Here is a 17,136-nt window from a genome sequence, read left to right as displayed (position 1 = left end):
AATTTTTCACAAATCCGTACACTTGTTACAGATTTATTACTTTCAGTGAAGGTTCTTAAGATTTTAATGTCATATCTTATGAGATTGTATCTAAATAATCTTTTTTGTTACATTTTTAGAATGTCACGAAATAGGTTTCATTGTCTTAGTTGAGCGATGATCAATGATACATTTCTTTCTCTATACTTAGGTACCGTCTGTATGAATCGGACGAATCGGTGAAACCAGTAATATATATGAAGCCTTCCATGCCCTCCCGCCAACGATGCTAGACAGTGCATTTATTTTATATTTTGTTTGTTAAAACGTCTAATATAGAAGATACAAACAATTTGTCGATAAGTAATGTTCATAAACTGTATGCACATGTATGGCGTCCTGCGAGATAACATGGTACATATGTACCGAGAAGTGTCACCAAAATCAAATCCGTAATACGGTTATAAATGCGAGATGAGAGATGCCTTCTGTTTAAAGTTACTATTTTTTTACGTTTTTAGTATCTGAAATTAAATTTAGCTGATGACTTACTTTTTATAATAATAATATTATTAATAACATCTTTATACATAGAAGGTAGCACATGAAGATATAGATCAATACAAAGTGCAAATGATACATCTTAATTTTAAATGTGGCCTTCTAAAAAACAACAACATCCAAATTTACACTCTCTCATAACCTAATTAGTATCACATTCATCCTTATTAATATCATATTCATTCTTAGACAAATACTCCTAAAAATAGATATTGCCTTTAAGTATCCATTTATACAATTTTCATTTAGGCAATCAATTAGTTATAATAATCAATTATTTTATAATGGCTTAGTTATAATTCAGCTGATATAAACAAATAGATTCTTTAGGCAGTCAACTGCAAGATATACTTTTTATATTTCTTTTTTAAAAGATGTTAGAGAACATGTTGAGCGAATTTCATTTGGTATTGAATTCCAAACATTTGCACCATTGTAACAAAAGTCTTTTTCCATAATTTGTACGATATTTAGGTATAACTATGTCATTATGAGCAGCAGATCTTAGATTGTATGTTTCGTTGCTGGAACATGTTAAACTTTCAGGGATATATGAAGGTGCTAAATTGTTGCAAGCTTTGTAAATAAGACAGCCCGTGTGGAAGTTACTTTATAATGTTCATTAAAGTTCCTTAAACATATCATTTGTTCTTGTTTGGAACGTTTATTAAAAATTATATTTGCAGCTCTTCCTTGAATTTTCATTATTTTCTTTAAAGAACTCTTATTTCCTTGACACCATGCAGTACAACAATAATTAAATACTGTCATTATATACGCATTTTAGAATAACTTTTTCATTTCATCTGTCAAATAGTACGATAAACGTCCCTACAATATTAGTTTTTAGCTAAGTTTAGTGCAATCTGTTTCAATTTGAACATTCCACGACAATGTGTTGTCTATATTAACACCTAATAATTTTTTAACCTTGGCATTTTCTATTCCTTGCTTGGAAATACTTAAAAATAGTTCTTTACAATTGTTACTTTTTTGTTTAGTACACAAAACCATGCATTTGTTTAGATTAAGTGACATATTGTTTAAATTGCACCATTGTTGCACAACATCTAAATTCTGCTGGAGTTTAGTTTGCACTTTATCTAAATCATACTCTGATTCATACATAGTAGAGTCGTCAGCATAGAAGTCTATATTGCCACTCTTTGAAGCTAAAGTAATATCAGTGTTATATAATAAGAATAAAAGTGGCCAAGAATAGAACCTTGAGGAACTCCAGAAGTTACAAGTATACTTTTAGATTTGGTGTTTCCCATTTTTATCATTTGGGTTCTGTTTGATAGATATGATTTGAAAAAATCAACACTTTTATCTGAAAAATGTTAAAGTTTCAATTTATGCAATAAAATGTTATGATCAACAAGATCAAAAGCTTTCCGTAAATCTAAAAATACAGTTCCGACATATTTACCAGAATCTATATCTGAAAGCCATGCTTCTATTAGTCTAGGTAGTGCTGTATGACATGATTGATACTGGCTTAATCTTGATTGACTTTTGTAAATGATGTTAGTTTTCTTAAAGAATGAATGGATCTGATTTGATATGTGTCACTCATATATCGTTGGCAAAATAGATATGGGCCTGTAGTTATTTGGGTCTTCTTTGTCACCACCTTTGAATATTGGGAGAACGTTAACCTCTTTGAGAGCATCAGGAAATAAACCATTTACAATGCTTGTATTCATAATAAAAGCAAACGAGGTTCTAATATGGTCACCACAGTAGCGCAATATATTTGGACCAGTTCTATCCAATCCTGTTGATTTATGCACATCTAATTAATCAATATATTTTTGAACTTCGAAAGGTGTTATAGGTTCAATAAAAAAATATGTATGGGTACTAATTTTAAATTAGAATTTTTAAAATTCTATCAATGAAGTCATTAAGGTTTGAGAAATCAGATTCTACTAAAGTTGTTTTCTTAATAATATTTGATATATTGGTGAAATGATCATTTAGCATATTCAGTATTTTAGTCTGTCCCTCTATAACTCGACCATTACTCGTTAACTTAGCCGGTAATACTATGCCCTCGTATACAATACTCATGTTTGAGATATTTCTAATATTTTTCCAAAGATAGCTTGTGCTTCTGTTTTCTTTTACAGCCTGATTGTAAATATCCTTTTTACTTTTCTTAATCATTGATGAAATCTTATTTCGCAGAATTTTATACTTTTTAAATTCTTTATTCTTAAGCAGTTGGTCTCATTGAAAAATCGCATGTTTTATTTCTTCATTAAACCGTGCTGGGTGAGTATCACGCTTAACCCTTTTTGTTTCCAAAGGCTAATGCTTTGAAAGTGCATCATTAATAATGTTATAGAATAATTGTAAAGAAAGTTTGGGTCAGTCACTGTTTCAATAGTATCAAATGGCGCAACAGAGAGTTCATTCCTAAAATTCAATTTTTTAAACCATCTGTAAGTTACAGTTTTATGTGTTTTATTTTGGTTTTTAGATTTTGAATGTTTTAGTGATCTTGTAAAACATAATGGGAAGTAATCACTTATACTATAAGCGGGTACTAATACTTCGGTAATTAGATCGCATCTAGTTGTGTAAATATGATCAATGATAGACGAGCTGCCCTTTGTAACACGTGTCGGTAAGTTGACTAATTGTGTCTAGCCATATTTCAATAACACATCTTGCCATTCTTTATTTACACAATGGTCTGATAATTTGTTAGCTATGTACTTAAATTTAATGTTCCGAAGAGTATGAGTTTCAATATTTAAGCCATCAACTTTATCTAGCAATATGTAGTATGTTTAGGACAAGTATTTATTTTTTTATTATTATATTATCGCATGACATCTTGTTTCGTATAATGAGTGCTCGACATCTTATCTCGTGCGCACGACATCTTATCTCGAGCGCACGACGTCTTATCTCAAGCGCATGACATGTTACCCGAGTGCACGACGCCTTATCTTGATGCTATGTCTTCTGCAAATGCACTTGGTTCTTAAGGGTTTCTTTTTATATAATTACACAGGGGCATGTTGTGTTTTACATGTCATGCCTTTTGCTTCCATTGCGGTGACAGGGATTCACCTTGCGGGAATTACTTTTATTTATATTGTCCCGTGACTTTGGAACATGATAGAGGCAAGAATGAGAATGGGTGCGCACCATAACTCGTTTTAAGCTCTCCACTGACCGTTCCAAGATGGTATTAAATTGTGTTCCTTTTTTTGTTCGTTTTGTCCTCGTCTGTTTGTTTTGCATTTGAGTGTGTGTTGGTGGTACGCACATCTCCGTGCTGTGAGTTTTGTTTTGGGGAGGCTGTGTTTTTGTAAGGTGGCATTCTCTATTTGATATTTTTTGTAGAAAGTCTTTTAAACCTTGTATAGCATCAGGTTTCACATTAGTATGCAAAGCTTTATTCCAACCATTAAATGTATATATCATACAAAACAGACGCATATAAGTATCACATCATTCTTATAAAAGACGCAAAAAAAAACTTTCCGGACATTGTCTGCATATTCTGTTGTCTTTTTCTCACAGCTCATTGCAGTTAATACTTCTTGCATTGTGATTTTACGTTGACTAAGATATGTTATATTTGTTTAGTGATCTGGCGATAAGTGCTAAGTCAAAATTGCATGACTGTGGGATCTGAAAGGGGAAGATAATACAAAAGAAGAAGTCGCGCCTATTGAGAAATTATTGCAGTAATTTTCGTAACATACTTATGTTTCAATTTAATAAAGCTCGTGTGTACACACAACAAAATCTACAATCTTCCGCTGCAGCATTTTTGATGTATACACACATAAATCATCTATACTGAAATACATTTTTATGGCCCAAATAGTGTTTTGTGATATCCCCTAGTGGAATTTAAATTTAAGATATTTATACCTCATATAAATTTAAGACATTAATATCTCATATACCATTACTTACTTATCATAATAATGACTCTTTTCAAAATCACTAAGAACACTTTTTGCAAAAGTGACATTATTTATATGCACATGAACCAATGTCATTGTATTAATTTTCCTGGAACTTCGGGTGTTGAAAATGTTACAAAATACAAAAATTCGGTAACCACCTGTGTTTCAATTCTTGAAATGTCTTTAAACAACATTGGGAATCCCCTCACAAATATAAAGTTTTGTAGTTACAATATAGGTATTAACAGTGTCTCCGTGCACCATAGGCTTGGTCAATGTGATAATGTTATTGAAGGAAATCGCCCAAGTACCACTAAACCCTAACTCGGAATACCGACAGAATTTCCGAATATTACTTTACAGATTTCACACACCCCTATTTGTATGCAGTTTCTCGTGTTGTGATTCTTTACTTGTTTCATAATTCATCAAGTTCTGTTTTTATAACTTTTATAACAAGAAGAATAAAGAGATTCCACCAAGAATCGAAGTCTTGCATACTGGTGCTGTAATTCTATTTTTAATAAACTTCAAGGTGGCGGTTTGCTCCTGACCAGTCGGAGGAGCTGGCCGGCCGCGTTTCTTCTTCATGTACGTTTATGTCAGTATGTAACTGTATGCTCAGGTTGAGCTTTTATAACAAGTCAATGTCCATCAAGCGTCGTCCTTCGATTTACAATTTTTGAAAAGATCTCCTACTTCAAATCCACTGGAAAATTTACATCAAACTTCGCAGAAATGACCTAGGGTAGTCTCTTTCAAGCTTGTTCAATGAATTGAATTCCACAAAGAACTCCGGTTGCCATGGTAACCGAAATGAAAATCTTAAAAAGTATTCTCGTCCGAAATCTCAAGGCGTAGGACCTCGATATTTGGCATGTGACATTATCTAATGGTCCTGTAAGATGGTGCAAATTATGACCATTGCAAGAAAAAAATAAAAAAATATAAATCTTCTTGACAAAAATTATCCACGGGGTATCAAGCTTTTGTAAGAAATAACTTTAAACATATTCTTGTCCGAAACTGCAAGGCCTAGTATGTTGCATTTCCTACTGGTCCTCTACCAAAATGGTTCAATTTATGCCTCAGGGGCGATATAGAGACCAAACCCTTGGGTCCCAATTTTTACATAGACTTATATAGAAAAAATATTTTTGGATGTAAGCTCAGGGCCTAGGCCTTTGATATTTGGTATGGGCATTACCTACTGGCCCTCTATCAAAATGGTTCAATTTATGCCTCAGGGGCGAGATAAAGACCAAACCCCTGGGTTCCAATTTTTACATAGACTTATATAGAAAATCTTTTTGGATGAAAGCTCAGGGCCTTTGATATTTGGTATGTGACATTGCCTTATGGTTTTCTAACAAGATAAAACTTATTAACTGTGGGAAGGCCCGCCCCGGGGGTCGCATGTATATGAGTTACATAGGGAAATATTTCATAGATTATTGGATCATATTTCCTAGACTGTTTAATTATACTTACCTGATGACCCAAAGTAATTAGGGGTCAAAGGCCTGTAACATTGACTTACTGATCTACATTTTTTAAAAGATACAGCCTTGAAATTTGGAGTAAATATACAGCTTCGCATATCAACCTTAACACTGATTTTTAGTGCTAAGAATGTGACCTACTGACATTTTTTTCAAATGTTTTAGCGTCAGTTTGACATTTGAAACATGTAGCGTATATTACTGAGGTGAGCGATCCAAGGTTATTATGACCCTCTTGTTTATTTTAAATTATTTCGTGTTCTTGTGTTCATGTTCTCATTTGATGTATTCGTGTATACATTTGCACGTACCTCTATTTTTATGATACTGAAAAACTGTTTAAAAAGGTTAAACCCGAACACACACACACGCATACACACACACGTACGCACGGACACACGCACACACTATTTTTATGCAGTCTGCGTATGGGTGGTTGCATTCTTTGAAAGAGGCTTTTGTAACATTTCATAAATATTCGAAGATGAATTGCTTGTATTACGTTATAAAAATATACACATTTAGAAGAAATAAACAACAAATCATTTCTCTTTTTTGTTCACAAAATATTTATCATTGTATTCCCTCAATTAACTATACTTAAGTAAAGTCGAACACTATACTCAAATATTCAATAATCTATGTTCATGTCATGGTTATAATATCGGTCAAGAATATCCTTAATGTTACATTCTCAAATATTTATTATATTCTAACAGTTTTCCATGTTGACGTTTATAACTTTCTTCAGAACCATTTTCAATTCTTCAATTGATAAAAATGTAATACAGATATATCGATTTTGAACGAGATGTACTCCATACCTCAACAAAGCCCTTTAAGTGACCTTTTCATATGTCAAGTTTCTTCACTTGTTTTTTTTTCTATGATGTGCATCTGGTGCCGTGAAACGTATCATATTGAATACTTTGCTTCCTTTCTAATTTCTAACTGGATATGCTGCATATTTTACATGTAATACTCCTGTATAAAGTCTGACCTCATATTTTCGTTTAGGGTTATTGTCACAATATTGAAAACAATGCAAAATACTGTATGGTTATCAATGCAGAAACAAATCCAACCTCATTCATTTGAAGTTCCACTCTACATTAATTTAGAAAGCGGACTTTAAAAATCAAACGTAAATGTACAAGTATGGGAAGGCTGTATCTTTTTCGCTAAGAAAATAAACGTGACGTAGGGCTCTAATAGCGTAATCTCCTTTTCTTGTGAAACATGCAAGAATAAACAATACGTACTACTAAATAATTAAAAAAGTAAAGATCAGAAACATCATATTCTGTACTTTGGGAAAACATTCTGTGTGCTTCACATAAGTCAATGGTACACCAGTCAGACCTGTAACATAAAACATTTTTGATTATAGATAGATCTACCTAACGCGGTAACCTTTGAATATCATCCTCAGACTTGTCTTACTTTTTACTTTCATATCAATTACTCTAAAGACTTGTAATAAGTACGTAATACCTAAAGTGTTCACACGAGAAAATTTATTACCGATCACTTGTAATCACAACTAACAAAAAAAACATTCATACACACTTAATTACAATATTTTCTTACAGTTTCAGTTTGATTAAAGGAAGTTTAAAATGCTTTGTTGACGGTTTAAGTCGGTAAAATGTTTATCTCATCGATGTGGGTTCGAACCTCACTCATGGCTTTGAATTCTTCATGTGAGGAAGCCATCCAGCTGGCTTACGGAAGGTCAGTGGTTCTACCCAGGTGCCCGCACGTGATAAAATAATGCATGGAGGGGCACCTGGGGTCTTCCTCCACCATCAAAGCTGGAAAGTCGCCATATGACCTACATTTGTGTCGGTGCGACGTTAAACCCAGGCAACCAACCAACATCATGTATGAAATATTGCACTTTTTTATGTGTTTATGTGTTCTTCAATTTGTTATACACTTAATTACAGATTGTTGGTATTAAATTTTATTTACGTTTAGATTTGAAGTGGGAAATAATATGTACACACACTGGTACAAGATTCTTTTTAGCAACGTAAGGTACTCCAAGTTTTATATAAGATCCCCATTTGATATGAAAACAACCTTATTTACTGTTCAGTTTAATAAAAGAAGGTACTTCAACATTTTATAAACCCTTAAGATTATATATCTTTATCTTGACACGGAGACATTTATTTCTCTGTCTAGCATGTTAGATACTTAAGTAACAATTTCCAAAAATATATTGCCTTCTTCAAAAATTATTTTGAGCCATATCGTCATCTTTTTTATACTTGAAATATGTACGCAAACCTAATTTGTTTTTCGCAATATTCTTGTTTGCATATTTTTATATCAATAACCAAAAACTCTTAATATCCACGCAGTGTGTAACGGACGGAAATGGCGCGCTCAGTAAAACCACTACATATTACATAACGAAGAAGAAGCTTGCACAAACAGTTCATTGAAACAACATTGTTACAGACACATTGTGATTCTGAAAATGTACAAAATATTGTAATTTACTGTTTATAAGTGTTCTTATGATTGTTATTGACACATTTGATTAGGTAATAGATCTTTTTCTGGGCCAATGAGTTGTCCTATTTATCTATAAAATTACACACAAAAATATTGAAATCGTAATGTATTCTCAAGTGCGTAATTTTATCTTCATCAGCTAGAAAAGTGCTTAAGAGTCAAATAAATAGAGCAAAAAGATACACAGTAGCAAAAACAGTGCATAAGGTTACGTAGATCTTGTTTTTCAGAAAATGCGATTCAACCGTTGACATTATAAATGTGTAAAACACTTTTAAACACAGAAGCCCCGTGGCAATATAGGTATTTCTATAATATAAGATTGAATCATTGACCTTGTACGTGCACAGCGCCCTTGAAGACTATGTCCGTGTTCAGCGCCATTTCGTATATTTCGACATTCTCTTTTTGGTAGCTTTGATTTTGCCAGTCCGTTACATGTTTATGATGGACTGGATACTTTGTTAAGTTTTAATGTCATTGTACTGTCGTTTACTTTAGTAATTAGTATTTTCTGAACAAAATGATGTCGGTCCGTAAATACCGTCATCCCAAATACTGCGAATGTATTCAAACTTCCCAAGTGTTCTCGGAAAATATAGGTGAATGGAACAAAGGAAAGGTACCAGAGGAAATCGGAAGGTAAGGGGCATATGATAGGACATATTAGAACATCTAAAACAAATGTTTATCAATAGAAATACCTTGATTTTCCTGACGAATCGGAGAAATTATCGGCCGTTTTTCCGTGTAATCTGCCTTTGTAAGTCAAGTGATTCCCCACATCGCCGTTGCTTGTTTCTTTTACCCCCTAACATTCATTCAATTTGTAGAAAAATTTCTATTTCTGAAAATGTTATGAAAGTTATGATTGCCCATAGGATACCATTTTTTTTTTCAAATCCGTCTAGCAAAAATCAAGCACACGACCCTATGTTTTTTATTTGCTGAATTTTCTTAGTTTAGTCTGAAGTTTCGATTTATACGCACATAACTACCTTAATACTGCACATGAACTTTTTACCGTTAGAGGTATAAAGGGAGTAATTCAAAAATAGTGTTTCAATAAAAGTGTTTATTATATACCTATATAAATTCTGTAAAAAATCGGCTTGTATTTCACGGTAAAATATGAACAAGCAGACACAAATTCCGTATTGTATCTTTTATAGTACCTTCCGTATTGTACCTGCCGGAATACTTTCATTAATATGCATGACTTGACACAACTCTATAAATAGCGCACATAAAAACTTCAATTAATTCCATTTAGATATCGATAAACATTGAAAATTTCTTTCGATAACAATACAACAAACAAAAAGGTAGAGGTATATAATAAAAGGGTCATTATAGCCTGGGAATCCAGTCTGACAATTTCTACTCTTTTATTTACCTGCAAATTGACAGCCTGGGGAAACCTGTTTTCCGATCGAAGCGCCACCTTTATTACACCCGAAATATGTGGGTGTTTAATAAAGAACGATAACTTCTGAAAGCAATAATCCATGGCTAAAAATAGAAACGGAATTCTCACGGACAGATCGGAATCGTGTACTTCCGAAGGTTTCCGAACATTTCCGGGCCATAAACAAATTCCAGTTTGTACCTCCCATAGCTTTTCCAGCAAGTTGTAACATCTTTAAAATATGTAAGTTTAAACTTAAATTTGCGTCATAGTTGTCAAGATGTTATATGCAGTTAATGCAGACCTAGTAATCTACGAAAATTGCCGAATTTTCGGCATCATTGCCTCGTTTTCGTTTCAAACAAGCGCAAATATGATCACATGTTAATTAGGCTAATTATAGAAAATCGATAATCAGTAGTGACATGGAAAATCCTTCAGATTTCCCCAGGCGTTGATAATATCAGAAACTCGATGAATGCCAATTAACACTAATTAGCGCACATTAGTAGCATCTATAATGCATAAATATTAGGTATGATTTCTTCTATCAAAGCACAAATATTATCAACGGCTTCCCAGGCTAGGGTCGTTATAACAGTAGCTAGATCTGGGATTTTGTATTCGGCTCCCGTTGATTTTGCGCGCCTCGTGAGATCCGATCTGGCAAAATCCACTCGAGCCGAATACAGCATCCCAGGTCGATCTATTATTATAATAACCCTCTTTTACTACATTCATTAATAGTCAAACGTTTGACAAATATGAAGAAAACAACTATTGGAAATAGGATTTTACAGGAAATTAATATCATTTATGTTCATTACAAAAGATGCGACAGCCACACTTTTTTTACGAAGGCACTAAGAGCCGTAAAGTTGATCAAACTTGACCCGGATGTTTCTTTCACAACTCTTCAGTTCCGCTTGGTTGCACATAAGGTAAACCAAAGCTAAAATTAGGAAATTGTTCTAATAACTTCCCCATAGACCCATTGTCTGTTTGAAAAATTGTTTTAAACAAACGGTCCTGTTGTAAGATCATTCAAATTTTAAAACAATTCGTCAAAAACCATGGCCACCAGGGGGCGTGGTCTATTATCTCTATAAGTATATAGGGGAAAGTTTAAAAATCTTGTATGAAACAGTTCGCCTACCTTTTTTATAATTACACACACACATGGTCCTTGTGTAATCCATTACCAAGATTTGTCATATTATTCCGATTCTGAAAAAGACATGGCCACCAGAGATTTCCTAATAGTATATGAATTGAGTGAAACATTTAAAACGCTTTTTGTATGAAAATGCTGGCCAGATTATGAAATAATTTCACACAAATAGCCCTTGAGTGCTCCTCTACCGACATTGTTCAACTTATTTTGTTTCGTAAAAAACATGGATTCCAGGGTATAGGAGTGTGGCCACTTTTTACCTGTATGCATATATTAGAGTTTTTAAATATAATCTTTTCAAAAACAGCAGGCCCCATTACATCATGCGACTGCCTTTTACCCTTTGACCACCAATGGCAATATTTAACAAGAGGGACGCGCTCAGACAAATAGGTGTGTATATTGAAAACAAATATTCGCAACACTTAGGAACATTTATAATGATTAACTTAAGGGCTTAAAGCTACTAGTAGTATTTATTCACTGAGAGAAATCTTATAATCAAGTCCTTACGACTAGAAATTAGAATGTTCGTACATTTGTGACATCGTTCACCTTGCCATTCGTGTTTCAATAAGAAGAAAAGATAGGCTAGCTTTAAAATCATTCAATTGAATCCATTTTTCTGACTTCTAAGACAGCTTTTCGGCCAACCGCAAGTGAACTTGCCGAAATTAAACTATTCTGTCTCTTAGGAAATAGATAAAGGCATTAACACAGTAAATAGTTGATCTTCTTTATTCTGTATCGACCTCAGAAACTCCAGATGCTTGCAGCAATCGTGACCCAATTTAAATATCATTTACTGGCATTGTCTTAGTTGTATAAAAATCAAAAGCTTTGATGCAGGACAAACTATCAGCCAAACAAAGGCACTGCAAAATCAGATAGAAATGAGATATTGTAGCGGTGTTATTCAATCTAAATTTTCATGACGGATTTTGTAAGACCGTCGAGATTGAATGAAAACTATTGCACAGGAATAGCATAATATTTTAATTGAACGTCAATTGATTTTGTCACGACAATATTTGGCAAAACAACTTATATGAAGCAAAACAAACAAAAATCATGTGTCAATAACAAGGGGATAGCTACGTAGCCTTATCAATTTCAAAACTGTAAGTTCCCTTTTGTCCCATTTTTAAATCAGTTATAGTCCAGTAAAAGGTAGGCTATCCCGTGGAAATGCGAATATTTTCAATAGTTTTTTTCCATAGGAAACATAAAAGAACAATCACTCAAGGGAATGTAACTTTACAAAACAAGCGGTTTGAGAGAAAATCTGTGACAACATACAGTATTCTGTTTTTAGCTCACCTGAGCCAAAGGCTCTTGGTGAGCTGTTGTGATCGCCCACGGTCCGGCGTCCGGCGTCCGTCTGTCGTCCGTCCACACTTTCCTTTAAACAACGTCTTCTCATAAATCACCAGGCCAATTTTGATGACACTTTACAAAATTGTTTCTTAGATAGTCTGCTTTAAAATTGTCTAAACATTGAATTCCATAGAGATCTCTGGTCACCATGGCAACCGAAATGAAAAACTTTAAAAATCTTCTTGTCCGAAACCACAGGTCATAGGGCTTTTTTATTTGGTATGCAGCCACTAGTGGTCCTCTATCAAGATTTTCAAATTATCTCCCTAGGATCAAATATGGCCCCGCCCTAGAAGTCACATGGTTTACATAGACTTATACAGGGAACACTTTGAATTTTGTTTTGTCCAAAACTACAAGGGATATACCCTCAATATTTGACGCGTGATACCATCTTATAATTTTCTATAAAGACTGTTCAAGTTATGCCCCTGGGGTGAAAAGAGGCCCCGCCTCAGGGGTTCCCAAACTTTACATAGCCTTGTATAGTAAATTTTTTTAAAAATCTTCTTGTCTGAAACCATAAGACCTAGGCCTTTGATATTTGATATGCAGCATACCTTGTAGTCCTCGGCCAGGATTGTTCAAATTATGCATCTGGGATAAAAAGAAGTACTGCCTCGGGGGTCCCAAGTTTTACATAGACTTATATAGGCAAACAGTTTAAAACTCTTCTTGTTTGAAACCACAAGACATAGGTCTTCGATGTTTGGTATGTGGCATGACCTTGCGGTTTTCTACCATGATTGTTCAAATTATGTCTTTGAGGTAAAAAGAGACCATGCTCTGGGGTCAACAGTTTTACATAGAGTTACGTAACAAAAATCTTTTAAAAATCTTCTTGACTGAAAGTTCAAGGCCTAGGCTTTTAATATTTGGTATGTAGTATTGCCTAGTGGCTCTCTTATGAGATTGTTTAACTTATGCCCCTGGGGTTAAAAGAGGCCCCGCCTCGAGGGTAACCTAGTTTTTATATGAGTTATATAGGAAAAGTACTTCAAAAATTATCTGATCATATTACTTAACTATATTTACCTGATGACACCACTTGACTGTGACCTTGACCTACTTTCTTGTTTTTAAGATGCAGCCTTGAAATTTGAATGACCTACCGTATTTTCCGGACAATAGGCCGCTGCACCGTATTGGCCGCAGCCGTATATTTTAACTATATCAGAAATAAAATTTAACGTATAGGCCGCTCCGGCATATTGGCCGCGGCGTATACACCACTATGCAGCGAACATGACCATGTCGTATAAAGAATGTCCTCGATAAATAGTCATTGAAATCGGTTGTATTTACAGGTAATCACACTTGTTAATCCGTCAAATGCAGTGAACTGTTAAGTCCGAATGTAAGTTTCTTGAGCAGTTTGCAAAGGCCCTCTCGGCAATATTGTCCATTCTTTACATTTTACATGATTCGATCGGCTTTCAAAATGCAAGTGAAAAATTAAAACCGTTGCATAGGCCGCATGAAAGGCCCATTTAGAAAAAATAAATTGACGTATAGGCCGCTTCGGCGCATAGGCCGCACCCCTGAAAATTTCACTTTTTTAAACGTATAGGCCGCGATCTATTGTCCGGAAAATACGGTACAATTTAGCACACCAATCTTAAAACTGATATTCATTGACCATGAATGTGACCTACTGATCTACTTTCTTTATATTTTAGCATCAGTTTGACCTTTGAAACATGTATCTCATATTACTCAGGTGAGCGATCCTGGGTCATCATGACCCTCTTGTTTTACAATATTGTCACTTAAACTGACCTTTTTTAAAGAAGGACTTTTACTGTTTTAAGTGTTTTTTTAAATAAATTTTCTAACCATTCTGCAAAACTGGGAAAGCTTTACCCTGGTATATCAGACATTTAGAAAAGATTTCCATGCGAATGATGGAAATGTTAGGCTATTTCTTTTGAATTTCCATAATGTAAAAGATCATGTCACATGAGCATTTGTAAAATACATTAGGTCTTAAAAACTTGTTAAAGCGTAATGCATGATTACAGGGGTAGAAAAGGAATGTTTTCAATATTACACATGAACAATCATTAAGAGAAGTAACACAAGATTTACCTTCAAAAGAAGAACTTGTATGTTATGTACATTTTAAACAATGACATCATCACCATAGATTATATACATTACTCTAGAAAGTAACAAAACGCCCTTTAAAAAGTTAATTTTGATACGGCCGCTGCTGACGGATCCATAATGGCGCTATATGCCTCAGGAGTCATACCTCTAGTATCCATCGGAAATAACCAGTAGAGACAGATAATCACAATATCAAGGTTTAAATCTGTTTAAAAATCCTTCTGTTTATTGTGTACATAAGGCTTCTTGAAACAATAATGATGTATATTTTTATTCAATTACATAATAATAAACAGTTTAAAATTGTTACAAAACATAGAAGTATTAAATATCTTGTAGGTGTACATGTTTTACAATGTAAATAAACACAAACTCAAGATAAGGTGATGGCCGTTTCTTAGATAAGAGAGTTCTTTTTTCTCTCTTTTTTTGTTGCATCTAAAACTTTTAGGAGAATCAGATTCTGTAAGATTTTTTCATCACTGTAGTGCTCTTGCATTCTGGATATTCTAGGACACAAGGACACTGCAGTGATGTTGAAATAGTTACGAAAATGTGTTCCGTTTTATAGGAAATGCTTAAATCTATGTAATGATATTGTATATTTTCGTTTTCTTTGTTTGTTTTTTTTTCATACGGTGTGCAATTAAGTTGTGCTGTCTTGTAAAAGGTATGCATGTCATAATTGTGTCTTTTACACTTGATGTTGCATTCATTTAGTTAAGAATATAATTTTATGTGACTGCTTTTACTGCTATAATAATAATTATCATTATTATAAATCATAACACATGAGAGTATATTTTTATATCTATTTAAAAAACAAAACAAAAAAAACAAAACAAAAAAACAACATAATGTCATGTTGTCATGTTGCATAACTGTGTAAAATGTTTCTTATATGAAGAAAAAAGAAAACTCGTTGATTTAATATATTGTATATTATTAAGTAGAAACATCATTTATATTTTTGTCAAAATGATCAGTCGTTTATTGTTGTTATATAATGTTCTGGTGATACTCGAACAAAGTTGCAAGTCCCTTAAAGTTATGTATACCTAAACATTTAGTTGCTGTTGTTTTTTGTTTGACATTTTTGCAAACACTATATTCAGCAGCATCGAACAATCAAAGACGTACAAATTTGACCCAGCATGATAACTACTTTCTTCTTTTGCAGGTCTATATAAAACATGGCGCACCAAGCTCAACTAGCGAATGTCAAATACAGGAACTGGGTGAAGGCTGGACTTGGTATAAAGTACGTTAAAGAAGGTTTGGAACCATTCTGTGCCCACTTGGCTACACAACAACATATTGATATCCTGAATAAAGTTAAACAGACACAAAATCTTTCAGCAGTGTCTTGTGGGCATTGCGATGTACGGACTCTCCTGCCTCACCAAGCCCAAAATAAGCCGTGCCCTCTTGGTCAAGATCATTGTAACTGTCAGTATCCAAAAAGGAAATCCTTTTGTCCAAACAATGTATGTGGGGCAATCTATGATGAAATCATTCAACTCCACTCATCAACCCCTCCAGCGCCATACTGGAGGAACACGGATGCACGTCAATGGTGCACTGAACCATGGTCTGTTGCAAAATGTTTCATAAATGCTCCAGGATATGAACAAAAATCGAAAGTGAGTGAGTTCGATTGCCCTGGCTTGTTACATCTGCTGATAAACAATAAAGGTTTTCAACAACACATCAAGTGTGCAATCTCTGGCAAAGACGTTTTTTCAAGGGTAAATATTGCATCATATACTTGTTGTCAATAGAGTAGAACAAATGACTAAATGTTAATAACTATTTTCGATGTAAGTAATTAAAATTGTATATAAAAATTATTAGTATAAATTATTGTTTCGGATAAAACGGGTGATTTTGTTTTACTCAGAAATGTTTTCTACCATAGGTCCGATACTAATGCTTGTTTCTGTATAAACAACTTTTAATTACGTTGCCGAACTATTGTGTCGGTGACTCTAAACCAAAAGAAGAAGAAAATAGAAGAAATAAAATGTATCAGTTACTGTCTGTATGTATTTATATTAGATTGAAATTTTAAAACTAAGAGAAAAAAGTCAGGTCACCACTATGATGCAGGTAACGCATTCAGTTGTTTCATGGTTGTTGTTTGTAAATAATGTTTGTCATCTAACGTACATTTACTCTGAGGAAATATATATTGTACAGGTACGCAAGTCTAGAAATGAAATATTTCATTCCCATACAATGGAACTAGAAGACAATGAAGTTAATAGTTATATAGATGATATGATAGAACTGTTAGAAGATGAAACTGAAATTAAACACAGGCAAGAATCTAAAGCTGCGGTCATAAAGCTGCAACAGGTAAAACAATTTTGTGTGTGTATCTCAATCCATGTTACACTCTTTCTATTGTATATATTGCATATGTTTTATAAAGGAAGTGTTCCAGATGGAATGATGTATAAGGTATTTTCGATGACAAAATACAATCATGAAGTGATAGCGTTTGACAAATTCAGTTCGCATTTAAGATGTCGCTTATCTAAAGGATTGCTTGTCTGATTC

The 17,136-nt window shown here is 33.8% G+C and overlaps 1 protein-coding gene across 2 annotated transcripts in view; it reads left to right on the top strand.

The window, feature by feature from the left end:
• Positions 1–17,136, top strand: part of LOC128549107 (uncharacterized) — a 463,895-nt gene that overhangs the window by 409,456 nt on the left and 37,303 nt on the right. For both annotated transcript variants that reach the window (XM_053525361.1, XM_053525362.1), the window contains exons 2-3: positions 15,755–16,322; positions 16,774–16,932. In XM_053525361.1, the coding sequence (XP_053381336.1) occupies positions 15,768–16,322; positions 16,774–16,932 (714 nt within the window). In that variant the 5' untranslated portion in view covers positions 15,755–15,767. The remainder of the gene's footprint in view (positions 1–15,754; positions 16,323–16,773; positions 16,933–17,136) is intronic.

Source organism: Mercenaria mercenaria, chromosome 15 (genome assembly GCF_021730395.1).
Source record: "Mercenaria mercenaria strain notata chromosome 15, MADL_Memer_1, whole genome shotgun sequence".
NCBI lineage: Eukaryota > Metazoa > Mollusca > Bivalvia > Venerida > Veneridae > Mercenaria > Mercenaria mercenaria.
This window is presented reverse-complemented; position numbering and strand designations above follow the sequence as displayed.